The sequence below is a fragment of the Maylandia zebra genome, linkage group LG1, assembly GCF_041146795.1.
Source record: "Maylandia zebra isolate NMK-2024a linkage group LG1, Mzebra_GT3a, whole genome shotgun sequence".
Lineage (NCBI taxonomy): Eukaryota > Metazoa > Chordata > Actinopteri > Cichliformes > Cichlidae > Maylandia > Maylandia zebra.
In genome coordinates this window covers 40,773,060-40,799,754 of record NC_135167.1, presented here as the reverse complement: position 1 = coordinate 40,799,754, position 26,695 = coordinate 40,773,060, and the positions used below count along the sequence as shown (strand labels likewise).

General features: G+C 45.4%; 2 protein-coding genes and 1 long non-coding RNA gene across 3 annotated transcripts; all 3 read left to right on the top strand.

Moving 5' to 3' along the window:
• Positions 1 to 2,723: 2,723 nt before the first annotated feature.
• LOC106675724 (sialic acid-binding Ig-like lectin 15) lies at positions 2,724 to 7,718 on the top strand. Its single transcript, XM_014410923.4, has 6 exons — positions 2,724 to 2,771; positions 3,220 to 3,591; positions 5,844 to 6,230; positions 6,380 to 6,469; positions 6,763 to 6,821; positions 7,208 to 7,718. Exons 1-5 carry the CDS (start codon positions 2,726 to 2,728, stop codon positions 6,792 to 6,794), a joined length of 927 nt encoding a protein of 308 aa, XP_014266409.3. The 5' UTR covers positions 2,724 to 2,725; the 3' UTR covers positions 6,795 to 6,821; positions 7,208 to 7,718.
• Positions 7,719 to 9,253: 1,535 nt separating this feature from the next.
• Positions 9,254 to 15,629, top strand: LOC143419870 (uncharacterized). The gene is made up of 5 exons (XM_076887620.1): positions 9,254 to 9,669; positions 12,205 to 12,257; positions 12,706 to 13,077; positions 15,147 to 15,508; positions 15,561 to 15,629. Exons 1-5 carry the CDS (start codon positions 9,254 to 9,256, stop codon positions 15,627 to 15,629), a joined length of 1,272 nt encoding a protein of 423 aa, XP_076743735.1.
• An 8-nt stretch (positions 15,630 to 15,637) lies between these two features.
• Positions 15,638 to 20,729, top strand: LOC143413983 (uncharacterized). The gene is made up of 5 exons (XR_013094617.1): positions 15,638 to 15,727; positions 18,407 to 18,499; positions 19,688 to 19,768; positions 20,238 to 20,277; positions 20,368 to 20,729. It is a non-coding gene; the product is annotated as an uncharacterized LOC143413983 (long non-coding RNA).
• The last annotated feature ends 5,966 nt before the right edge of the window (positions 20,730 to 26,695 follow it).

Here is a 26,695-nt window from a genome sequence, read left to right as displayed (position 1 = left end):
CTCCATCAGCACATCAACATGTGGAGCTAAATTCAATCTGTAAAGACACATAAAATATAAGTAAAAATAAAAGGTGTAAAACCGGTTGGGAAGTGGTCTCTGTTTCTCTGCTTCGTCTACGTGACAGGAAACACTTAGTTTAGAGATGACGGTTTTCTCAGAACTTCCTGTTTTACTCTCTGTGTGCAGTCAGTCTGAGGATGAGGCCCGCTACATGCATCACAGCCCTCGTATCTTATCAGTGTTATTCAGAGATGGGCGCGTTACTGTAATCTGATTACTTTTTTCAGGTAACGAGTAAAGTAAGGGATTACTATTGCAAAAACAGTAATTAGATTACCGTTACTTTCCCGTAGGAACGCTGCGTTACTGCGTTACTAAAACCGTGATTTTCCTGCGAGTGTCTCATGACAGTGACGTAAGCAAGTGCGCCGTTCATGACAACAGCTGTGTGCAGATCAACAATGGATCACATATCGAGTGCAGAGAGAGTATGAGCGTGCAGCGTTTAAAGCGTGGAAGTACTGACCTTACTTTGAGTTTGATTCCATATAAAGTGACAAAAACATTAGTGTCCGCTGTGCGTGGGAAGAAAACTTCTTTTTACAGCGAAAAAAACCCCTAAACTTCCAACAAGCACCGAGTAGCTACGACGTAATGGGAACCTCACAGAGAAACTCGCAGATTCTTCCACTGACCGCGGCACACCTGCACCAGGGTAAACCTCCGCCTACCCCACTCCTGCTGTACAGGTGAAAATAGAGCAACAGGACCGCTGAGTCTTTGACTTTATTTATTTTCTGCTGTGTTTTACTTGCATCTATTTGAAAGACTGAGTGTAAACACAAAAAATATTTTATTTTATGTGCTGGAATGAGCAGAAAATAGGTTTAAATGTTAAACTAATTTCTTCCAGTCAGAGAATGTTGCAGATAATTAAATGTTTGCTTGATGCATAAAATTAAAAGATTAAAACTAATAAACAAGTTTTAAAAAGAGACTTTTCCATTTGATTACATTTTGTGTGATGGATTATGTAGAAAAAGTAGAATTGGGCTGAAAGATCTATCACTTTATCACCTCTTCAGGGTGTAAATCGTGTTTTTAAAAAGTAACTAAGTAACTAAGTAATTAATTACTTTTGAAAATAAGTAATCAGTAAAGTAACGGGATTACTTTTTTGGGGAAGTAATCGGTAATTAGTTACTGATTACTTTTTTCAAGTAACTTGACCAACACTGGTGTTATTCAGTTTAAACCAAATGTTTGCAGATGTGGGGCAGCATGGTGTGGGGCCACAGTGGGCCCATGCCTGGGCCACAGTGGGGTAACAAATAATACCATAAAACAGACTCTCGCTCACAGCTGCAAAAGTCAAACTCTGCACAGGCAACTGTGCTACACATAAGTACCAGCTATGTTACAGCGGCTGAATGAAGAGAGCTGTCCAAGAGCAGCTTCATGAGGTCTGCACCAGCCTGATGCTCCGCTACGTTTCTTAATGACTGTTTTAAAGGCCTGTGCTGCAGGTTTGGGAGGCGCACACAAGCTTCAGTTCATGGTCGGCTTATCAGCGTTTTTGAAATGATGCCATGCTTTTATTTTCCAGTTGAATTAAAAGCGCCTCATATACAGTATGGCGACGTCCTTCTCTCAGCCTTATATCACATATGAGACGTAAAACATGTGCTGCTTTCACCTTCTTACTGTCTCCTGTGTGGTGTTTCCTTGTTATTACATCGTAGCAGACATGCAGGTGTGGGTGACCTGTAGGGCTGTGTGGGCGGGGCCACATGTGTCTGAAGCGGGTCTCCTCACAGAAACGCCATTGAAGGGCTGTGAAGTAAACAAAGTCTGAGTATTTAGAAACCTTAAATATGTTTGATATTGTTCATTATTTAAATGTCAGAAATCAAACTGAAGCAGGTTTGAGTCAGAGACCCGAGCATCAGCACTGCCATGATCCTGGATCATTTCGACCCAGCGTTTTGTGTTTATTCTAATTTTGCTGTTAGTTCTCAGGGTTTGGTTCTTGTGTTTAGTGCTCAAGTGTTTTATCAGCCCTTCCTGTGTCTCCCTCTGTGCTCTGTTCATGTCCCCGAGTCATGTAGTAAAACAGTCTGTGTGTTTCCTGTTTTACTTTGTAGGTTGTGTTGTCTCGTTCCTGTGGGCCATGTCCTGATTACCGGTGTGTGTATTTATGGTGTGTGTCTGCCTGTGCTCCTCGTCGCGTCGTCTGTGTTTCTCTGCATTAGTTGGTATCTCTCCGTGTTTCTCTGTTCCATCTCGTGTTTCAGGTTTATTCGTTTTTCCTAGTTTAGGTTCGTGTCTTCGTGCAGTCCTCGACACCCTCATTTCTCTGTATATTTCACACGTTGTAAATAAAACGCTCACCTGCATCTAGCAGTTTCCTGCATCTTGGGTCCTCATTTAACTCCACCACACGACTGCTGCCCCAGCTGTGACAAGCACACTGTGAAAAGCAGCTTCGTCACAGAGACAGGCTTTGATGAAGACCACCAGACTCCAGCAAACGTCCTGATTGACAAACATGAAAACACAAAGAAAACAGGCAGTAAAATGTGTGAAACCCTGAGGTGGCCCTGGGCTCGCTCACATATTTATTCTTCTCTTTAACTAACAGGAAATGATCAATTTAGAAATGACACATTTGACACTTCCTGAATTTGTTGTTTGACGGCTTCATTTCTTTGTCAGTCTGAGGATGTGGCCGCAGCGTTTCTCCCTCATTCTGAGTGCGATCGTCTCAGGTAAGAACTTTGAATCTGGGTTGAAGCAGGATGGCACCAGAGAGGATCATAAGACTCACAGTAGAGATATCCTGACTTTAGATCTGGATTTTCCTTTAAGTCATTCATTCAGACACACAGGACATAAGAATTTAATGAGGAACGGCTTTGTATTTCCGTCACTGAAAGTCACGGCGGTCGGTGGTGAACACCACAGCACAGAGGTTAGAGCTTTTTCAAACCAGGCCACAGATGGATAAACGTGTCCTCGTTGGACCAGGAGCGTCTCTGAAGGCCGAGGGGCTCCTGGTCCAGACGCAGCAGGCTGGAGGATGTTCTGCAGGTCTTATAGAACCTGCTGCTGGTGTCTCAGAGCATCTTCAGAGGTCTGCTAGAGTCCCAGTGTCGCTGGTTGGAGCTGTGCAGTGAGTTCAAACATGAAAATAACCATCCAGATGTGTTCTGTCAGGTTCTGTCTCAGCTGGATGGAAGCTGACCGTCTCTCCAGGGGTCAGAGTCTCCAGAGGGGAAGATGCTGTCCTCGGCTGCTTCTTCACCCCCACACGGGATTATTCAGGAATGATCAAGGTCACATGGAAGTTCATAGCATCAAACACTCCTCCGTTCTTGGACTGTCCAGTAAAAAATTATTCCATGCATGGAGCCAATCCCTGTGCATTTTCCGATTTAAAACATTCCCTGAAAGGAGACCCTCGATGGGGGAATGGGTCGCTCCTCATCAGGGATGTACAGCTGACTGATAACGGCACGTACTTCTGCAGAGTGAAGCTCGACGGGTGGAAGAACTTTAAGGAAGCAAAGACAAAGCTTTATGTTGGAGGTAAGGTCGAGTTCAGCTTTTACTGAAAGTTATCAAAGTTGTATGAGTCACTTTCTTCTGTGGTGCAAAGACTGTAATGAAAGATAGCCACACAGCGACCTTCTGACTCTGCCGAGGTTTGAGTCACACTGGACTGTAAATTATTCTTGTGCATGCGTGAAACGCAAGAAGATTCGACCTGCCTCATTTCTGTCTGCCGCTTATTTACTTTCCCGCTCTCTGAAACGTGGCGGCAAAATGTCGAGGGAAAGCAGCGAGTGTGTTAAATGGACTAACAATGAGGTGGAGTTGTTGCTGCGAGTAACACAAAAGTACAAAGTTGCAAAAGCGAGTGAGAATTAAAGAATTCGAAGAAAAGCTCTCTGGAGCGTGTGCAGGCTGATATTAATCTTTAACAGGGCTGTCAAACAAAACAACTGCTGTATAACGCCCTCCACTATCTTTGTTTAATTCAATTCAATTTTATTTATATAGCGCCAAATCACAACAAAAGTCACCTCAACGCGCTTCATAGATACAGAGAAAAACCCAACAATCATATGACCCCCTATGAGCAGCACTTTGGCGACAGTGGGAAGGAAAAACTCCCTTTTAACAGGAAGAAACCTCCGGCAGAACCAGGCTCAGGGAGGGGCGGGGCCATCTGCTGTGATTGGTTGGGGTGAGAGAAGGAAGACGGGATAAAGACATGCTGTGGAAGAGAGACAGAGGTTAATAACAGATATGATTCAATGCAGAGAGGTCTATTAATGCATAGTGAGTGAGAAAGGTGACTGGAAAGGAAAAACTCAATGCATCATGGGAATCCCCGGCAGCCTATGTCTATTGCAGCATCACTAAGGGAGGATTCAGGGTCACCTGGTCCAGCCCTAACTATATGCTTTAGCAAAAAGGAAAGTTTGAAGCCTAATCTTGAAAGTAGAGATAGTGTCTGTCTCCTGAATCCAAACTGGAAGCTGGTTCCACAGAAGAGGGGCCTGAAAACTGAAGGCTCTGCCTCCCATTCTACTTTTAAATACTCTAGGAACAACAAGTAGGCCTGCAGAGCGAGAGCGAAGTGCTCTAATAGGGTGATATGGTACTACAAGGTCATTAAGATAAGATGGGGCCTGATTATTTAAGACCTTGTATGTGAGGAGCAGGATTTTGAATTCTGGATTTAACAGGAAGCCAAAACAGGAGAAATCTGCTCTCTCTTTCTAGTCCCTGTCAGGACTCTTGCTGCAGCATTTTGGATTAGCTGAAGGCTTTTCAGGGAGTTTTTAGGACTTCCTGATAATAATGAATTACAGTCGTCCAGCCTGGAAGTAATAAATGCATGAACTAGTTTTTCAGCGTCACTCTGAGACAGGATATTTCTAACTTTAGAGATGTTGCACAAATGGAAGAACGCAGTCTTACATATTTGTTTAATATGTGCATTGAAGGACATGTCCTGGTCAAACATGACTCCAAGGTTCCTCACAGTGTTACTGGAGGCCAAGGTAATGCCATCCAGAGTAAGAATCTGCTTAGATACCATATTTCTAAGCTTTTCAGGGCCGAGTACAATAACCTCAGTTTGATCTGAATTAAGAAGCAGAAAGTTAGCGGCCATCCAGGTCTTTATGTCTTTAAGACATTCCTGCAGTTTAACTCATTGGTGTGTGTTATCTGGCTTCATGGACAGATAGAGCTGGGTGTCATCTGCATAGCAGTGTAAATGTATGCTATGTCTTCTAATGATGCTGCCTAAGGGAAGCATGTATAATGTAAACAGAATTGGTCCTAGCACTGAACCCTGTGGAACTCCATAATTAACCTCAGTGTGTGAAGAGGACTCTCCATTTACATGCACAAACTGGAGTCTATTAGATAGATATGATACAAACCACTGCAGTGCAGTACCTGTAATACCTACAGCATGTTCTAATAATTGGCCACATGACTGCATCACATGGCTAACATGCGTCATCATTTTCAAAAGTCTCCGTTTTTGCTGTCCACACTACGACGCGAAAGCACCGTTTTCAAAATGCTTCGTATTCCTTCGGGGAAAACGCGTCTCAGTGTGGACGGGAGGGCAAATGGAGAGAAAACGATGTTTCCAAACTAAAACGCATTCGTGTGGTCGTAGCCGCAGGCTCATGGCTGGAAGCCAATGAACAAACAGGGTGAATGGAGCAGAGAGCGTTTCATGCCAGGCTGGTTTAAGGTGTCACATGATGGAAAACCATTTTTAATCAGATCACTTTTCTGCTTCTTGTTCCCAGCTGAGCCTCACATCCTGAACCTCTCTGTGGTGGAGATGCCCTGTGGCTCAGACAGCGCCCCCCGGAGGCTGCAGTGTCAAGCTGAAGGTAACCCGCCGCCTAAGATTATGTGGCTGTTGGCCTCCAGACGCATGTTAGAGAACAAGGGTGAGTCCTCACAGTCCAGCCCGTACCATGTGACCAGCTGTGTGCCGTACCTGGAGGAGGAGGAGCTCACCTGCAGGGCGGAGAGTGCACTAAACCACACGGAGAGGACGTATCCAACCAGAGAGCCTCAGGATCAGAGTGAAGAGAGTGAAGAGAGCGACTCTCTGAAGATCCCTCTGATCGTGCGTGGTGTCATCACTCTCCTGATCCTGATCGCAGGAATCGTCTTTTACTGCCTGAGTGAGCTCCTGTTTCTACTCAGTGCTGCCAGGTTCTCTTAGTGGTCACTCCAGATATTGCAACATAAAACAACCTGTGGCCTGTTCAGAGCTTAGTTTGAGGCAGCTGGAGTCTTTCAGTCATTGTTGTCATCTTGTTTGTGTGTGAAGGAAACAGTTGTCAGCAGCAGGTCTCAGACTCCGCAGCAGGAAATCCTCAGACAGTTCATTCAGCCGGCGCCATGTCCGACTCCACTTCCCGTGAGTCCCAAAGCTTCTAAAGTTTCAGCTTTTTCATGGATGTGAAAAGAAATCAATAAAGAATTCATTGATCTGAAACAACAACGCTGAGGGGCCAGCATGAGACCAAGAAGGATAATTTTAGACAGTGAATGTGGGAACGAGCAGAGCAGGTCACCTTTATGCACAGACCTGAGAGGACCTGTAGCAGCGAGTCCATCCGTGAGGATTCTCTGCTGTTTCGACTGGAAATGAAACGAATCCTGTGAGCAAAGCAGCTGTTTTCACCTCAGATGAGATTTTTTTTCTTTCAGCTCCAGAAACCAACGAGGAAGCAGGTGAGTGAGGAGCTGACAGCTGACAGAGCGACCAGGTGAGACCATACTGTAAAAGTGCTCTGAGTGTCCACACATAAACAACACAGCAAGGTAACAGCTGGTTTCACACCTGCCTCGTCTTCCTCACCTGAGCTGTTACTAATGGAAACAGCAGAACCTCCACATTCCTGATGCTCGCATCATTTGATAATCATGCTGTGACAGATGATATCTTTATTTTGGTCAGGCTAAACATGTCTCATTTTTGCTCCTTCGTTATTCTGACGAAATAAGAAATGATCTGAATCTGCGCCAATGAAAACCAAAAATATGACTGTACAGTATAAAAGGCATTAAAGTCACTTTCAGCTCTGCAGCACCATGATATTGATATTGTCATCTGATAATGGCTTTAATGGCTGAACTCTTCATTTCGTTTCAGGGTCATGTGCCATCTGAGGAACTCCAGGTGTGGAAAAACACCAGTCAGAAAACATTGTCCTGTTCTCAGGAACAACCCAGTGAGACGAGGCCCGGCTGTTTTTCCCAAGAGCCTGAAGACTTTTAATGATTTACTGTCCACAGAAGTACAGCAGCATCCTGTCAAAGCTTTGTAAAGCCAGTCTTCTCTTCTTTTCCATTTAAGCTTTGTCTTCAGCACAAACAGCAACAGAGTTCCTGACATTTATAAGCACAATTAAGATATTCAGTCACATTGTTTTTACTGAGCTATTGCACAAACCATTACATCATTCCTTTATTCTGCTGTGTTTTAAGGAGAGATTGATTTTGTTTCCAGTGTTGTGGAGAAAACTTGTAATGAAGACAGAAAAAAATAAACATTCAAACACAGTCTGTGATTGGTCAGACGACACAAACTCACCAGTGTGGTGAGTTTTATTGTAAAACTTGTCAGCGAATGACTCAATTAAAAATCATTAAATCTGTTTTAACATGTGAAGCTCGACTCGTGTTGTTTTGTTTCTACAATCACATCCAAACACAACAATAACACTCACAGCTGACATGTTTTTAAATTGAAAACGTTTGTTTTTTTCTGAAACCCAAGTTCTGAAAAGGTTGGCGCACAGTGTAAAATGTAACAATAGAACGCTAATTTTTAGAATCTCATGAACTTCATTTATAAACGACAACAAACATATCAAATCTTTAAACTAAGAACATTTACCATATTAAAAGAAAAACACGCCCACTGATGTCAGAAACGTTTAAAAAAAGGTAAGTGGTACTAAAGTGAAACAGCTGGACGAACATTTTTGTAACTAACCGGACTAACTGGCATCAGGTCAGTAACATGGTCGTGGCCGATGGCCCCGCCCCTCCCTGGTTCTGCAGTTTTCTTCCTGTTAAAAGGAAGTTTTTCCTTCCCACTGTCGCCAAAGTGCTTGCTCATTGGGAAACGTGATCGTTGATGTTTTGTCAGTTTTCTGTGTTATTGTAGGACCTCTACAGCACTGCAACAGTTGGTTACCCTTAATATTTGCACATCCTCTACAGTGAAAATACCAAAATTACAAAGTTTTACAGTTTAGAGTAAAATGTCAACCATATAGATTTAATTTGTTTAATATTCTGGACCCTACCCCGGTCCAGGAGGGACATACAGCATTCTGGTAAGGTGTCAAGATTGGACAAGGGCTGCATGCAGTCTCTGGTCCACCAAACCCTTGTTCACCCCGGGCCATTAGTGGAGGCAGAGTGGATGGAGGTTAAATGTGGGCATGGGGACGTCCACAAATAGATACATAGTGCTGCTGCTGATTAAATTGAAAGGAAAAACACATGAAATAAAGGCTGCAGTAAGCTCATGCCTGTTGCATCCCCTGATTTTGGGAACAAATTTTTAATTAGAGACCTCACGACCTCCCCCAAACACTTTCTTGATGTAGCTGAGATGGTCAGTACTTGGAGGTGGTGTGGAGGGGGAACCAAAGGTTTTGAGCAATAAATGCTGTAGCTGCAAATACCTCCAAAACTGAATCTGTGGTTTAAGGTCATTAAAGGACGTGAGAATTCTCCCCTGATACAGGTCTCCAAGAACAAGTATCCCTCTCTAGACCCACAGTCTCCAGGAAAATGGAGACTTATTAATGCAGAGTGTTGGACTGAGTCATATGGAGACCTCTGTCACAATCTGCGAGGCAGATCGTCAGGAGATGAATGATGTGGACCCAAACGCAAGCACTGACGACAGCGTAGCTGCGACAAAGTTTATTAATAAAGGAAAACAAAATACAAACCAAGGCAGAGCATGGCAGGGAACGGCACTAACCAAACCTAAACTGGGAACAGCTACAAAATAATAATACAAGGACCAAAAAAACCTGCAATAAGAAACCTGAAAACCTGAGACGTGGAACCTGGAACATGGAGAGACACACAGCAGAAATACAGGGGAAGGTACGCAGACGAACCAACTAACAGAGGCAAACACAAGGCTTAAACACAGAGGCATGAACAGGACCAGATGGCAGCATGGGAGCTGGTGGCTGAACAGACTCACCGGAGCCGTCAACAGACACGAGGAGATGCTGGCCAGGCTCACCAGAACCCCCAGCTGATGTGGCGTGATGCTGGCGCGGTTCTCCTGAACCCCCAGTGGGAACAGAAGGCAACTGGACGGGCCCCTCAGACCCTCCGGCAGAGGCAGAAACAGGACCAGCAGGTACGAAGACCTCTGGTAGAGATGGCTCTGCCCAGGCAGTTACAGCAGGATGAAGTCCTCAGCTGGCCAAATGAACTCACTATAGCTTCCAGCAGAGGACGGCTGCTGAGACAGCCCAGTAAAGCTCTCAGGAAAAACAGGTTGCACTGGCTTCTTCGTCTCCAGGGTCCAGAGTCACCTAGAGCTGAACCTCAGCCTCTGGAGAGGCCCTGGAGAGAGTAACGGTCTCTAAATCGACCAGCTCTTGAACACCGAAATCAGAAGACTAAGAACTTCAACCCTAAAATACCCCCAAACCAAGAACTGATAAATCATGACAAAAATCTATCTCAGTAGCAATACAGAAAACAAAACACTGGGTCACAGACCCAGGGACCGTGAGAGCTTCAGTATGAAGGTGGGAGTTAAAATTCAGTAAAAGGCCACCTTCTTCCAGACCGTCTGCAGGAATGAAAGAAGGGGTGGGTTTGTATATCTGCTCAGAGCTTGGTGGTTAAAATGTGCATCGGAGGGAGTGGTGAGCACAAAGTACTCTCCAGACTAAACCATGGGGGGGCTCGCTCTGGAGGGAGGGCCAGTGAACCATGTGTCTCAGACTGAAAGCATAATGGTAAAACAGTAAATCTGGGACCCCCAGGCCTCCCAGGGCCTTCTCAAACATGTACATCATTAGCTTTCACCAAGGGTTCCTTGCTAGCGCCATTTTGCTGTCGAAGCGTACGTTTTTGTCTGTGACTCGGCAATATGAGCTTTCACAAAGACTCTTCAAGCTTCCCGCTCTCCTGAGGCGATATTTCCTGCGTACTGTTCTAAATCTAAAGCAAATCAGCTGCCACTGTGATGGAGCTTCCCCATTCAAGCTGCCATCTTGACCGCCTACGCAATGTTCCCTCTGAGCTGCGCGTGCGCAATTATGCACTACTGGCACGTCTCTGCGCACAGAAAATCTGCATTGCGCACAAAAAAAATCCAACCTGATTTGAAATTTAAACTTTAACAATCCTGTTCTGCAGTGTGAGTCAGTGACTGGCTGCTCCTGTATGGGATCAGAACGATGCCACCTTATCCCACAGTCCAGCCAATGATGCAATTCACACTCGTATATACGCACCTGATCCACGTGGTTGACAGGCTATGACAGCGTCCTTATGTGCCGGTGTTTTAGCGAGCAAAGCGGCTGATGTGGAGTGAAGCCACGTTAATGACAACGTGTACAACCATTGGAGATGTGAGCAGGACAGACGGAACAACTGACGGACAAAGTGTGGACTTTATACCAGTTTGTAAATTGTGTTGATCGGCCGCGTAAAACCAGAGTTATGATAAAATATCTGCAATGTTTGTTTTTCTTCCTGAATACTGTCGTTGTTTATATTTACTGCAGGAAGAAACGGTAAAAACTGCGTTTGATAAGGAAAACGCTCGAAAGCCTGCGAGCAAAGACGAAACCAAAGAACCTCAGCCTTTCCTATTGGTGGACAAATGTACCATGTGGACCAATCAAAAAATAACAGAACAGCTGATTGTTCTGTAAATAGTTTGAAATGTTTATTTAAAAAAACCCTTGGCTGCATATTCAGGTAAACAGCTGCAAAAAACTCAGTTACTTCTTTGAAGAAGTAACTGTATCATTAACTGCCCAACATTGGTCATTATTTACTGTATGTTGCAGACAGAGTTACAGACTCTCTCCCAGACTCAGACTCAGAATACAGTCAGAGCTTTATTGGAGTTGAAGTTATTTTTGCTTCCAATAGTGTTAACATGCTGCAGGTCATGAACAAGATTTATTTTTTAAATTTCATTGTAAGTGGGCTAAAGCAGTTAATTAAAAGTAGTCTAACATAAATGCTGTAATTTGATTAGTTTAATAAAACATGTGACTTGGATGATTCGATGCTGGCGTGACCACAGTGCACGTCTGCTGTCGCTCACAGTGGTCCGAGTGTCCGCTCAGGGAGTTTGTGTGTTCAGACACGTGAAACATTAGAGGGAACGTTGCGCCTACGTCACCAGACTCCGGGACAAAGGAGTTTTGAAGTGTGTTGGTCCTTTACTCCGGGAGAAGCAACCTGTCGCTAAACAGACTCCTCTGGTTGTTTAGGGTCTACTTTTTAATGCACAGGTACGGTCACACAATCTGCACCTTTCTAATCATTCTAAATATTCTCAACTATTTAAACATCTTTCAGTATCCTGCTCTGTTTGCACACTACAGCCTGGCTTTGCCACTCACCTGTATTCTAATTTTAATACCTGTACAGTACTCTGCTTTGGTAACTATGGTCCATGATGTAAATATGTAAAAATGTTTTTCTGTTCTGTTTGTATATGTGTGTTTTTGCTGCTGATATAACCAAATTTCCCTTGTGGGACAATTAAAGGATTATTCTATTCTTTTGTATTCGACTATATTCAGGATAATTCACTAGAAGACAGTCAAAACAGGAACCACAGACTCAAATGAATCAAGAATCGAGCAGAGAAATCATCACAGTGACAAGCACACTGTGAAAAGCAGCTTCGTCACAGAGACAGGCTTTGATGAAGACCACCAGACTCCAGCAAACGTCCTGATTGACAAACATGAAAACACAAAGAAAACAGGCAGTAAAATGTGTGAAACCCTGAGGTGGCCCTGGGCTCGCTCACATATTTATTCTTCTCTTTAACTAACAGGAAATGATCAATTTAGAAATGACACATTTGACACTTCCTGAATTTGTTGTTTGACGGCTTCATTTCTTTGTCAGTCTGAGGATGTGGCCGCAGCGTTTCTCCCTCATTCTGAGTGCGATCGTCTCAGGTAAGAACTTTGAATCTGGGTTGAAGCAGGATGGCACCAGAGAGGATCATAAGACTCACAGTAGAGATATCCTGACTTTAGATCTGGATTTTCCTTTAAGTCATTCATTCAGACACACAGGACATAAGAATTTAATGAGGAACGGCTTTGTATTTCCGTCACTGAAAGTCACGGCGGTCGGTGGTGAACACCACAGCACAGAGGTTAGAGCTTTTTCAAACCAGGCCACAGATGGATAAACGTGTCCTCGTTGGACCAGGAGCGTCTCTGAAGGCCGAGGGGCTCCTGGTCCAGACGCAGCAGGCTGGAGGATGTTCTGCAGGTCTTATAGAACCTGCTGCTGGTGTCTCAGAGCATCTTCAGAGGTCTGCTAGAGTCCCAGTGTCGCTGGTTGGAGCTGTGCAGTGAGTTCAAACATGAAAATAACCATCCAGATGTGTTCTGTCAGGTTCTGTCTCAGCTGGATGGAAGCTGACCGTCTCTCCAGGGGTCAGAGTCTCCAGAGGGGAAGATGCTGTCCTCGGCTGCTTCTTCACCCCCACACGGGATTATTCAGGAATGATCAAGGTCACATGGAAGTTCACAGCATCAAACACTCCTCCGTTCTTGGACTGTCCAGTAAAAAATTATTCCATGCATGGAGCCAATCCCTGTGCATTTTCCGATTTAAAACATTCCCTGAAAGGAGACCCTCGATGGGGGAATGGGTCGCTCCTCATCAGGGATGTACAGGTGACTGATAACGGCACGTACTTCTGCAGAGTGGAGCTCGACGGGTGGAAGAACTTTAAGGAAGCAAAGACAAAGCTTTATGTTGGAGGTAAGGTTGAGTTCAGCTTTTACTGAAAGTTATCAAAGTTGTATGAGTCACTTTCTTCTGTGGTGCAAAGACTGTAATGAAAGATAGCCACACAGCGACCTTCTGACTCTGCCGAGGTTTGAGTCACACTGGACTGTAAATTATTCTTGTGCATGCGTGAAACGCAAGAAGATTCGACCTGCCTCATTTCTGTCTGCCGCTTATTTACTTTCCCGCTCTCTGAAACGTGGCGGCAAAATGTCGAGGGAAAGCAGCGAGTGTGTTAAATGGACTAACAATGAGGTGGAGTTGTTGCTGCGAGTAACACAAAAGTACAAAGTTGCAAAAGCGAGTGAGAATTAAAGAATTTGAAGAAAAGCTCTCTGGAGCGTGTGCAGGCTGATATTAATCTTTAACAGGGCTGTCAAACAAAACAACTGCTGTATAACGCCCTCCACTATCTTTGTTTAATTCAATTCAATTTTATTTATATAGCGCCAAATCACAACAAAAGTCGCCTAAAGGCGCTTCATAGATACAGAGAAAAACCCAACAATCATATGACCCCCTATGAGCAGCACTTTGGCGACAGTGGGAAGGAAAAACTCCCTTTTAACAGGAAGAAACCTCCGGCAGAACCAGGCTCAGGGAGGGGCGGGGCCATCTGCTGTGATTGGTTGTGGTGAGAGAAGGAAGACAGGATAAAGAGATGCTGTGGAAGAGAGACAGAGGTTAATAACAGATATGATTCAATGCAGAGAGGTCTATTAATGCATAGTGAGTGAGAAAGGTGACTGGAAAGGAAACACCCAGTGCATCATGGGAATCCCCGGCAGCCTACGTCTATTGCAGCATAACTAAGGGAGGATTCAGGGTCACCTGGTCCAGCCCTAACTATATGCTTTAGCAAAAAGGAAAGTTTGAAGCCTAATCTTGAAAGTAGAGATAGTGTCTGTCTCCTGAATCCAAACTGGAAGCTGGTTCCACAGAAGAGGGGCCTGAAAACTGAAGGCTCTGCCTCCCATTCTACTTTTAAATACTCTAGGAACAACAAGTAGGCCTGCAGAGCGAGAGCGAAGTGCTCTAATAGGGTGATATGGTACTACAAGGTCATTAAGATAAGATGGGGCCTGATTATTTAAGACCTTGTATGTGAGGAGCAGGATTTTGAATTCTGGATTTAACAGGAAGCCAAAACAGGAGAAATCTGCTCTCTCTTTCTAGTCCCTGTCAGGACTCTTGCTGCAGCATTTTGGATCAGCTGAAGGCTTTTCAGGGAGTTTTTAGGACTTCCTGATAATAATGAATTACAGTCGTCCAGCCTGGAAGTAATAAATGCATGAACTAGTTTAGATACCATATTTCTAAGCTTTTCAGGGCCGAGTACAATAACCTCAGTTTTATCTGAATTAAGAAGCAGAAAGTTAGCGGCCATCCAGGTCTTTATGTCTTTAAGACATTCCTGCAGTTTAACTCATTGGTGTGTGTTATCTGGCTTCATGGACAGATAGAGCTGGGTGTCATCTGCATAGCAGTGTAAATGTATGCTATGTCTTCTAATGATGCTGCCTAAGGGAAGCATGTATAATGTAAACAGAATTGGTCCTAGCACTGAACCCTGTGGAACTCCATAATTAACCTCAGTGTGTGAAGAGGACTCTCCATTTACATGCACAAACTGGAGTCTATTAGATAGATATGATACAAACCACTGCAGTGCAGTACCTGTAATACCTACAGCATGTTCTAATAATTGGCCACATGACTGCATCACATGGCTAACATGCGTCATCATTTTCAAAAGTCTCCGTTTTTGCTGTCCACACTACGACGCGAAAGCACCGTTTTCAAAATGCTTCGTATTCCTTCGGGGAAAACGCGTCTCAGTGTGGACGGGAGGGCAAATGGAGAGAAAACGATGTTTCCAAACTAAAACGCATTCGTGTGGTCGTAGCCGCAGGCTCATGGCTGGAAGCCAATGAACAAACAGGGTGAATGGAGCAGAGAGCGTTTCATGCCAGGCTGGTTTAAGGTGTCACATGATGGAAAACCATTTTTAATCAGATCACTTTTCTGCTTCTTGTTCCCAGCTGAGCCTCACATCCTGAACCTCTCTGTGGTGGAGATGCCCTGTGGCTCAGACAGCGCCCCCCGGAGGCTGCAGTGTCAAGCTGAAGGTAACCCGCCGCCTAAGATTGTGTGGCTGTTGGCCTCCAGACGCATGTTAGAGAACAAGGGTGAGTCCTCACAGTCCAGCCCGTACCATGTGACCAGCTGTGTGCCGTACCTGGAGGAGGAGGAGCTCACCTGCAGGGCGGAGAGTGCACTAAACCACACGGAGAGGACGTATCCAACCAGAGAGCCTCAGGATCAGAGTGAAGAGAGTGAAGAGAGCGACTCTCTGAAGATCCCTCTGATCGTGTGTGCTGTCATCGCTCTCCTGATCCTGATCGCAGGAATCGTCTTTTACTGCCTGAGTGAGCTCCTGTTTCACTTTAGCACAGCTGCTGTGGTTCACATACTCCGGCTCATATTTCGGTTCTTTCCTCCTTTGTCACGTTTGTTCTGTCTGAAGGGCGCGATCATCCACAGCAGGTCTCACAGTCTGCAGCTCATGAAGAAGAATTTCAGGCATTTTATTCAGTGGCTGCGACGCCCGACTCCACTTCCTGTGAGTGTTTTTCATCCATCCTCTTCCACTTATCCTCGTCTTGATCGAGGGGCCGGAGCAGTCTGTCGCAGGTCTAACACAGGCTACATATTTACTAATTAAATTGTTTGACTCTTGATTTAATTTGATTCAATGTTTTTCATATATTTTTTTATTAGTATTCAATATTATTTTATTATTTATTTATTTTTATTTTTCAAAAACGTTTTGAGTCAGGTTTTGCTCACTTGCATTTTTATTTTGGAAATGTTTGATAGTTGTAGCTGGACGTCTGGAGCTCCTTTTAACTGCTCTGCACTGACTGACTGAAGTTCATTCATTGATTGGAACGAAACACAACTCATAAGCAGTGTTTGTATTATTAGAGAAGCAGCACAAATATTAAAATAAGTAAATGTTATTAAGTTATGACCATAACACCGCAGGCTGAAACCTTACATCACTTAGAAACATCATCAGCCAGTTTTTATGTCACGGCTGAGGCTGGTTGTTGTGGCGTGGACCCAAAATAAAGATCCTCTGGTGGCTTGGTGGGCGCCGGATGGATCTTGGAGGATGCCTGGCATGCTGGACAAGTCCCGACAACGCGTTGACCTCAGAATGAGCACCAACTCGGCAAAGCGTTGACCTCTGGCTGGGACGTGGCAAGGCCAGATGGCAGAATGGAAACCATAACCTGTTGAGCAGGTAGTGGCGTGGCAGCTGCAGGCATTGAGCTGAGGGCAGCATGGGTAGCTACAGAACGTTGAAGAGGTGGTGGGGCTGTAGATGACGACGTGAAGCCGCGGTTGAGCCAGCGGCATGGCGGGATGCTGGACGGCTCTCCAGAGCCCCAGCTCAGTTACTCCCAGGGGTCCGAGTTTACTGAAGCCTCCAGCTCAGCCTCTCCGAGGCCCCGGGCAGAGATTTTATCTCCGGAGGAGCCGGTTCATCCACACAAAAAACATCTTTAACATGATCGTCCCTGAAAGCATGATTTATCAGTCAGTGGTTAGTTTCTGTCTCTTGGGTGGCTCGTTCTGTCCCACCATTAGCATTACCAACTGTACACAAGTCTATAACTTAACTCACATAAGGAGTCAACAAAAATGGTCATGGCTGGCTCAACAACACGAGTTGTTATGCAGTTGTTAAGCCGTCTTGTCAGAAATTCCAGTCGTATGAATTGCAACAAGAGTTCTGGACTAACATCGCCATTCTGAGGTCTACTAACCCGGGACAGAGAGTACAAGCCTTTCACAGGTAGATTTGAGACTGTACTTTCAGATGCAGATCCTGGAGATGTAGCGACGCACTGAGTAGATTCTGAGCCTTCAACATTGGGAAACAGTCTGGAATCAGGATGTTCTGTCATGGCTGAGCAGCCGGGGTGTTGTGGCGTGGACCCAAAAGCAGACACGGGAGAGAAAACGAAGTATAACAGAAAAGCGAGCTGTTTATTAAGGCTGATATCAAACAGAAAACAAGGCAAGGCGAGCTGGGAAAAAACTAAATGAAACTCTAAACTGGGATAAACTAAGTCCTCACAGTCCAGCCCGTACCATGTGACCAGCTGTGTGCCGAACCTGGAGGAGGAGGAGCTCACCTGCAGGGCGGAGGGTGCACTAAACCACACGGAGAGGACGTATCCAACCAGAGAGCCTCAGGATCAGAGCGAAGAGAGTGAAGAGAGTGAAGAGAGTGAAGAGAGCTCCCACATGAATGAGAACAGGTGCATGCGAAAACTGAAAATGAACATGAACCGAAGCACGAAAGCAATCCTGAGACGTAAAGTACATGATACCAGACAAACAGACAACCTGACACTGAGCAGAGTAAGAAAGAGGACTTAAATACACAGAAGGGTAATGATGGAAGTGGAAACACCTGAGAAGCACAGCTGACAAACATGACGCCACAGGGGAAGTAAAACTAAACACACTGAACATGAGCGGCAGAGCCTCAAAATAAAAAAACTAAACAGGAAACATGGACATGGCAACACGAGCTCGACAACGTGGACACAGACATGAAACTCACGACAGACTGTGGAGACACGGAACAAGGAGGGACACACGGGAACAGATAAAGGAGACGAGCGCACAGGAATCACTAGATGTTAAACAAAGAGGACAAGACAGACGAACACAGAACAAAGGAAAAGACTCATAAACACAGAGATGAAACATAAGCTAACATTATCTCTGTATATAATAAACAATCAAAACACCAAAATAACTCAAAAAATGCTGGGACACAGACGCAGCCCCTGACAATGTATTAGAAAAATTATTCAGAAGTTTATAAAATCACAATCTCAAGGCCCAAATATTTAAAAAATGAACCACCTGATGTCAAAACGCAGTAAAAGTCCAGTCAAATCGTGACTATATAAAATATCACAAACTTCAAACGAGTCACCGATTATTAAAGGTTTCATAGTTTTTTATCAGAACGCTCAAACAGAAATGCAAACTGGACGATGGATCGTCCGCGGAGGATGACTGAGGCCCAGTGTGAGATACAGAAGGATTATTTTGGACTATGAATTATGCAAAGCTGCTCTAGCACCTGTTTGTATTATTGGTACAATATTTTACCTTACAATATAAAACTCATTGAGCCATCCGTTGTTGTGACTTGGCGCTATATAAATAAACCTTCTGTCTTCTGTTCTGCTCTCTGTGTTTGTATCTGAAGTGGAAAATCATGGTCAGCGGGTCTCAGCCTGTCCAGCTGAACGAGAGCAGCAGATGGTTTACTCAGTGGTCACCGTGCACGAACCCGCCTCCTGTGAGTTCTGCCCGAGAAACAAAGCTGCCTTTTAATAATGTGGTTAATTACTTTATCAACGGTCTTCATTTTTGCACCTTTTCTTTTTTATGTTTATTATTCATTCTTTATTACATGATTATATTTGTTGTTTTGTCACATTAGTCTGAGGGAGCGTTTTACTAATATATTTACTTCAGTGAAAATATCAGTGACATACTAACGATGTTTCACTGACGTCGGGGCAGCATGAGTACGAGCATTTTTTTTTTTTGCCGATGCCCGTGATGCCGCCCCCACCACGATGCCACCCCGGGCAACCGCCCGTGTCGCCCGTATCTAAAACCGCTACTGGCTCAGTGTGTTGAGCGGGCGACTACATACCATACAGCTGACAGCAGCCAGCCCAGGTCCCACTCTGGCCCACGCTTTCCTGTCCTTTATTCTCCGTGTCTATCAAATAAAGCTGAAAGAGGCCAAAACAACTATTTAAATGGATAATCTAGTCTGCATATGATCAGAAATTTAAAGGACTCAACGTCTGTCTTAGTATGAGCGACTGAGCCCATAAACTCATCACAGTTGGTGAGGCAAAGGGTCATTTTCCTGTAGTCTGCTTTAGGAATTTAAGTCTTTTTCCAAATACATGTATCGCCCCCTGGTGGCAATTAGAAAGAATCCATGTTTCAGACACTTTTCATACTCGGGAGCTACGTCCATCTTTTATGCTGTCAGAGAGATCGACTGAAGGGCTTCACCAAAGCCCAGTATGGGATAAAGGAGGATTATTTTCCACTGTGAATCATGCAAAGCTGCCCTGGCAGTAATTAGCAGGTATCAGTGGCTATCCACACAGTTAATGCATGCAGCCTGACATCAAGTTAGCTACCCTAAGCTAACACTCCACCTTCTCGCCCAAACATGGTCACTTCTGTTTCCAAAAACCAGCACGGTTAAAGCCGAAAGACTGATGCTGACGATTAAAACCAGTCAGAAACCAGTGGGTGATGTCACAGTGGAAACATCCATCTTTTATATACAGTCTGTGGTTTTCCTCCAGAAAAGGTTAAAAACAAACACAGTTTGCTCAGTGTTTGCTCATTTTCTACTTTAGCTCAAACTTTCTGTAATTGCTGCTGTTTGTCTTCAACAACTCATAACTTTTATATTTACCTGATTTTTTTTCTGTTCTCGTCTCTGCACCTGAAGTGGAAAATCATCACCGGCAGGTCTCAGCAGGAAGAGAAGAGGAGCTTCAGGAGGTTTATTCAGAGGCCATTTCTATATCCTGTGAGTCCTGTGAGAACAGGAAGTTATTATCTCTGCTGACCTTATTTGTCATTGACAGAAGCAGCTTCATTCACACAAGCTGCTCCCAGACTTATTGTGACTCCTGCAGAGTTCAGCTTTTACTTTGAAACAATACTTCAAAGTACTGTTTCGAATTTTCACTTAGTGCAGCTATTTTCAGATAAATCAGCTTCCTGCATGCAAACTACACGACAACAGCAACCTGCCAGTGACCGAAGCAATCACAAGGAGGTTTTTGGTGAAAAAGCATAAATCTGTTTGCAACCGATTCTCACCCAGTGACAGCCGGCAATCTCCAGCAACCAGATGCCAACTGGTCTCTAGACGCGTCAGATGGTTTAACCGTGTGGTTCAGATGAAACACAACCCGTGGTCATTCTGGTGTGTGGACGCTGTGTCAAACAGACCTGAGATCAGACTTTAACGGCTGAACTGTTCTTTGTTTCAGGCGACTTGTACTCTCCAATGAACATCCACGACTGAGCGAGGTATTAAAAACAGCTCTGATTAACTTATAAACATATACTATGAATAAACAAAGAGCATCAAGTGTGATTCAGATGTGTGTTTATTTTCAGGAACAGCAGAAAAAGTCAGACTTGCCAAACAACCTGAATTTTGAAAGTCACACCTCGACGTTCGTCCAGACTTGGAAACATCACGAAGCTGTTCTGTTGCTCAGCAACGTGGAGCTTTTAATTCAGACATTGTCTCCAGCCTCCGTCATTGTCGCTCACGCTTCACCTGGTCCAGCTCCACCGCTCAAACTACCCAACACTCGCACGCCGCTCCTGTTCTTGCTCCCCATCGCCTGCTTTCAGCTAACCTACTGTTACTCGCCTCGCAGCTGATGCCTCGCAGGTGATGCCTCGCAGGTGAACCCTGTTAGATGTGGCAGATTCGTGTCTCCTCCCGGGATCGAGCGGGGGTCTTTCATTGTTAGACAAATGTGTAAAAACGTGAAACACTGAACATCAGGTTTCATGTTTTTTCGTTAATAAAGTTTTGTTCAAATAAGAATCACAAGAAGTTTGTTTTATTATTTTCCATCAGAGCTTTTAATGTTTGATGCTGAGTTTGTGCTCACCTCTTCGTTTCCTTTGTTTTTATTGTTCTTATTCTCACACACATCTTTATTATTCACACTATTTTCAATATCAACAGATCATCCTCGCGAGGTCACATGATCACAGCCTGCACTTCCGCTAATGTCCGCTAACAGCACAGGTGTGCCTGTGTGATGCTCACATGGCTGCAGGCTGATAACCATGTTAGAGCTGCTGATAACAAAGAGAAGATTAAAGTTGATATTACAGATCTGAGTCGTTCATTTTGTGTATTTTACTGTTTTTTCCTGCTTTAAATGTCCTTTAAAGCTCTGAACCAGGAGGCGTTTGTCTGCGTCCAACAAATGTCCAGCAGGGGGCGCCAGAGATCGATTTAAACACCGGGCTCAGAGCGCTCAGTGGAAACGGTCGGAGGTCTCTCTCACTTTGTTTTCCGTCATGCGTCTGAGCGTCAGTGTTAATAACAATAATGTGTTTGATCAGAGCTGCAGCAGCACTGAAACAGCACAAAGCCAAAGGCCCAGAGCAGGAAGTCCCACTGTGACTCCAACTCATCCCACAGAGGACCGACGACCCACACCACACAGACTTATGTGCCCAGCTTTGTGAACCCTTTTGGGTTTCACAGCATTTATTTTCAATTCATGTCACATTTGTGACTGTGGTTCATGTCAAAGCACATATTATCATTATCGTTACTATACAGTTTAGTTGGTATCACAGGTCATTTAGCTGGTTTTGTTTCAGGTTTGATCTTTTTACACATTTTACTGGTTTTATGTGAGCTTTTCATAATATTTTAACGAAGTCAAATGAAAACTCAGAGATGATTTATTTACAGCAGCGCAGGAATGAAACTGCAGGAAGTTCGTGTCACCTTATTTGTATGCGGAGGAAGGTTTGCTCTGCAGTTATGAGTCACGAGCACGTGCACACTCCCACAACACATAAGTACAGTACAACGCTGAGAGCAAGAACACTGAGGTTTGGTTTCAGGCAGCTAAGGTGAGGACAGGGGAGAGGGGGCAGGTCCTTTCCTCCAAACAGAGGTCAGAGGTCAGAGAGAGATCCAGTAAGGAAGCAGAGCGGGAGAAGCACACTGAGCGTTTGGTCAGGAGATAAAAAGTAGAGCCGTTACCACTTGACATAACTACAATCCAACAATCCAGTGACGCAGGAGAGAGGAGTTCGGTACTGCAGGGGTGACACGGATGCTGTGCTTTTATTTTGGTAGTTTGGTTTGTTTCAGCAGGTTAAACTAGCTTCAAGATAAAAAGCCAAAACCCTTTGTGGGTACAAGAGCGGATGTTGTGGTTCATGTGAGGCTGGGTTGGGGTTTGATTCCTCGGCACATGTGTGCTGTCGTCATGTGAAACCAACGCGCAGCATCGTCCGGTCAGTTTCTGCCCGGCTGGTTTTCAACCTGAACTCCACAAGATGCTGCAGCTTTGAGCTTCACTTCCTGCTGCTGCATGTGTGAGTGTGAGTGTGTGTGTGTGTGTGTGTGTGTGTGTGTGTGTGTGTGTGTGTGTGTGTGTGTACTTGTTTGGACATCTTTGTGCGGACAGAAAATTGGCGTGCCACTATACTGGAGGGGACAAAGTCCCCACGAGTCTGAAGCATGTTTGAGATTCAAAGTGTGGTTTTAGCTGCAGGGTCACAGTTCGGTTTATTTTCATGGTTAGGCATTATGTCAATCAAACGTCCTCAGTAAGACATGAAAACGAGTGTGTGTGTGTTTCAGTTCATGTTGGTATGTGTTTAACCACCTTGTGGCCACAGGATGTGGTTGAAAGTGTGAAGCAACAGTTGTTACGTCGCTATGGGAACATGAAAGGTGTTAAAAAACACTTTCGGAGTTGAAGAAAAGACGTTTTTGTCGTTTTTGCAGCTTGTTTGTCTCTTTGAATTTTCCAGCTCGTGCAGTGGCGCATGGCGGTGCAGACCGTGAACCACCGAAGGCCCAGGATGAAGGACGTGTTGTTGGCAGAGCCGGGTCGGGGCACACGGGCTGTTCTGGGCCTCGCTTTCCGTGCAGGCTGCTTTCAGCAACACCAGCTTACAAAAACCCACCGCTCACCTGCCCGCTGCCAGCAGGACAGCACACGTCAGTGTTAAAACCCACAAACACAGCACAAAACGTATGTGTTACTTAAGGTGAAGCTCCGACAGTCTCATCGCTTCTTTCTGTAATCGTTCAAATGGAGATTCATGAAAAGGCCGCACGCAGCTTCCATTCAAACAGGATCAGGTGTGACGCGCCCTAAATGGAAAATCAGCTGCATTTGGATGAAGATGGATTCTGCCTGTGCTGGTTTTGTGGAGCCACGTGTGGTCAGATAGTTACATGAAAAAGACTCCAACGCACAAACGCCGTCATGAAAGTGGCTCCAGTCTAACGAGCCAAACTGTTGTAAAACAAGCGCAGCCTCTACTGCCTCCAGGCTGGCTGCAGCTCAGGTGGTGGAGCAGGTCATCTACTAACCAGAAGGTTGATGGTTTGATCCCAGTCTGCTCCAGTCTGGTTGCCAAGAAGAAAAGCGCTATATAAGAATCAGTCCATTAACATTTAGTGTCGAACTCCAGGCCTCGATCGCCGGCATCCCACAGGTCAGCACACCTGAATCACATGATGAGTTCATTACTGGGCCTCTGAAGAACTTTAAGACATGCTGAGGAGGAAATTTAGCCTTTAAATCAGCTGTGATTTATTCAAGGACGCATCTAACACCTGCAGGACGCCGGCCCTCGAGACCGGGAGTTGGACACCCCTGAGCTACAGAGCACGAACAGTTCTGCCCTCCGGCTGTGTGACGCTGCGGCGTGACCGTACGTCGATCACTTGGACGTCTTAAAGCACAGGTGTCCAACTCCAGGCCTCGAGGGCCGGCGTCCTGCAGGTTTTAGACGTGTCCTCGATCCAACACAGCTGATTTAAAGGCTAAATGACCTCCTCAACATGTCCTGAAGCTCTCCAGATGCTGCTAATGAACTAACCATTTGATTCAGGTGTGTTGACCCAGGGTGGGATGTAAAACCTGCAGGACGCCGGCCCTCGAGGCCTGGAGTTGGACACCACTGTCTTAACGTCTCTGAGGACGCTGCTGGAGGCAGACGCAGCTCCATCACAGGGACTGCAGCTTGTGAAACTTCATGCTCGGTGCTGCAGTTGCTGCTCAGGCGTACCTCGGTCGAAGCAGCGCCTCCGTGAACATTACTGTGCTTCAGCCCTGCGCTCATGTTCACATGAGACAGGAAGTCGAAGCTGTCTGTGGTTATTGTGTCATTGTCTGTTCTATATCAGTCAGTGAGTCACTTAATGCTTACTTTGACCAGCGCGGCAAGAAGGATGACGTATTTTAGAGGTAAAAGTATCACGAAGACTCTTGAGACAGCGACGGGGGTTTATCCTTTTCTCAGCAACCCCCCACATAACCCCCACCGTGGGAGTAATCTCAGACAGCGCCTGAAGTCTTCACCTGTGAAAGGGCATTCTCATTTTCTGTTGCAGTGACGTGCGCTGAATTTACAGAAAGGGAAGCAGAGGAGCTGACGGCCCACCCACAGACACAGAGAAGCTTCCACTGCTCACCTACAGACCGCTGGACCAGACGGAAACACGCTGGCTCGCATCAGCAGCGCTTTTATATCGTAGCTTTGAAGCATCCACAGAATCGCCCCGTACCACGTATGATGTCACACACCTTATTAGGATTTACAAAAAGCAAACCTCATATGAGGCTCGGGAGAGGAAGTGAGCGTCAGCGGCCACGCCAACATCACGTCGGCAGCAAACACACATCCTCTAATCCTGCCGTGTTCAACATGTCCTCTGTGTGGGACTTTTCCCATCAGTATAATTCAATAGTCCTCACATAAAACTTTATATTACTGTCAGATTAGACTCAAGAAAGAGCTGCTGCGGACATGAAAGTGACAGAAACAACTGCAGCCTCGCAGCAGGCCGGACCACAGCAGCATCTTCAGTCTGCAGCTCAGCTGTGCTGATGTGCGTCTCCTTCTCCTTCAGGTTTACTGCTTCTGAGGCCGCTGTCTGAATTATGAATGATGCTCTGAGAGCATTTTAGTCGAAGACTCCTCCAGCTCCCGCCTTCTGAAACAGAGACGTCACCGTTTGATCACAAACAGAGTCCTTGAAACAAAACCAGCCTGAGACTAAACAGAAACATAAAAACGGACTCGTTAGAGCCGGCGATAGAAAAGCATTCTCACGTCTGTCTGCGATGTTCTGCCGTCACACAGTAACGTTGTCGCATCAGCGGCTCGTGATGCTGCAGCTTGTCAAGTGTTCTCGTGGAGCCGGGTGGTGCTTCCCTGTGGTGGTCTGAGCATCTCTGTGACTCGCCTGGCTTCTCCGGGTGGCGTCCAGCTTGCACTGAGAGTTCACAGCTACATGTGCAGTGTTGGGATTGAGAGTTAGTACTTCCAGTCTGAGCTGGATCCGAGTTCAAGTGTCTCGGGGCCTCCTCTATGATGAGTTGGTGACGCCTCTGTAGTGACGTGGACGCCGTACCGGCCTGTGGTGGTAAAAACAAAGCTGTCGACTCAGAGGTCGATCCACGCCCCCACCCTCACCTTTGACTGGGAGCTCTGGATGGTGACTGGAACAGGCACCACCTCTCAGCTCTGTGGTGCACAGAAGTTTAGCATTTATCACCTGCACAGGAACACGATCTGTACTCGTGAACGCGGCACAGAAACAAGCTGGCGAGCGTGATGTGCTTAATGATTGATTTTGTACTTCTAAAGCACAACAGCTCAACTGTAGCTCCTCCCATTTCTGGTCATGTACAGAGCTGATGTAGTGAACCTGAGCTGCATCCATCGCAGAAGCGCAGAAACCTCGTGTCCTTCTGTGTGTCCACGAAGATCGAGTTGAAATCAGAAAAATTCGTATTCGCAGCTCAGCCTGAGAGAGTGTGATTAATGAACTTCAGCTCGTTTTCTGTTACCTCAGGATGCAGGCGAGCATCACCGCCCTGTGTGTGTTCAGACGACTGACGTAGTTTACTCCTCTATATTTATCTCACTGTTGTCTCGTGAGCTGGTCTGCACGTCTGCACACTCTTTAAAACGAAGGTTTTAATCTCATGTTTCCTGCTTAAACGTGAAATATTCAAACAGAAAACAGAGAAAATGGTGCTGAGCTCTGAATGGAGGAGTGTGTGTGTGCGTGCGCGTGCATGTGTGCGTGAGTGTGAGTGTGTGTGTGCGTGTGCGTGCATGTGTGCGTGAGTGTGAGTGTGTGTGTGCGTGTGTTCAGTTTAAAGGGAAACGTCCTGACAGCAGCTCTGTTGTCCTGCTGCTCGGGAACATTCGTGCCTCTCTGGAAGCTGCTGCTGCAGTGCTTCCTGACAGAGACCACACCTCCACTCAGCCCACAGGTCAACGCTGACACCTCAGCCACCCAAAAACCTGCACACACAGGATGTCTGCTTCAAAATAAAGGCCAAACAAACACAAGCAGACTCACAGCATGTTTCAGTCAGAAAACAACATAAAGTCCAGCGTTATCAGGCACCACTCATGATTGTGTGTGTCTGCTGCAGCCGTCTCAGACTGATTAAAGTTATCTTATAAATGACTCTCACATGTAAAGGGAAATAACAGAAACCACAATATTACAATGACATAAATAAAGATGGGATTCAGTGATATTACTGACTCTCTAGCATCTGTTTAATTTCCTGTTAGGTATCCTAACAACAAACTATGGTCTTATCAGAGATCTCCCCACATTATTTTCTGAATCATGATGGATCATGAAGTATCTGATGGAAAATTAAAAGAAGCAAATTCACCAACAAAACGAGAGCCG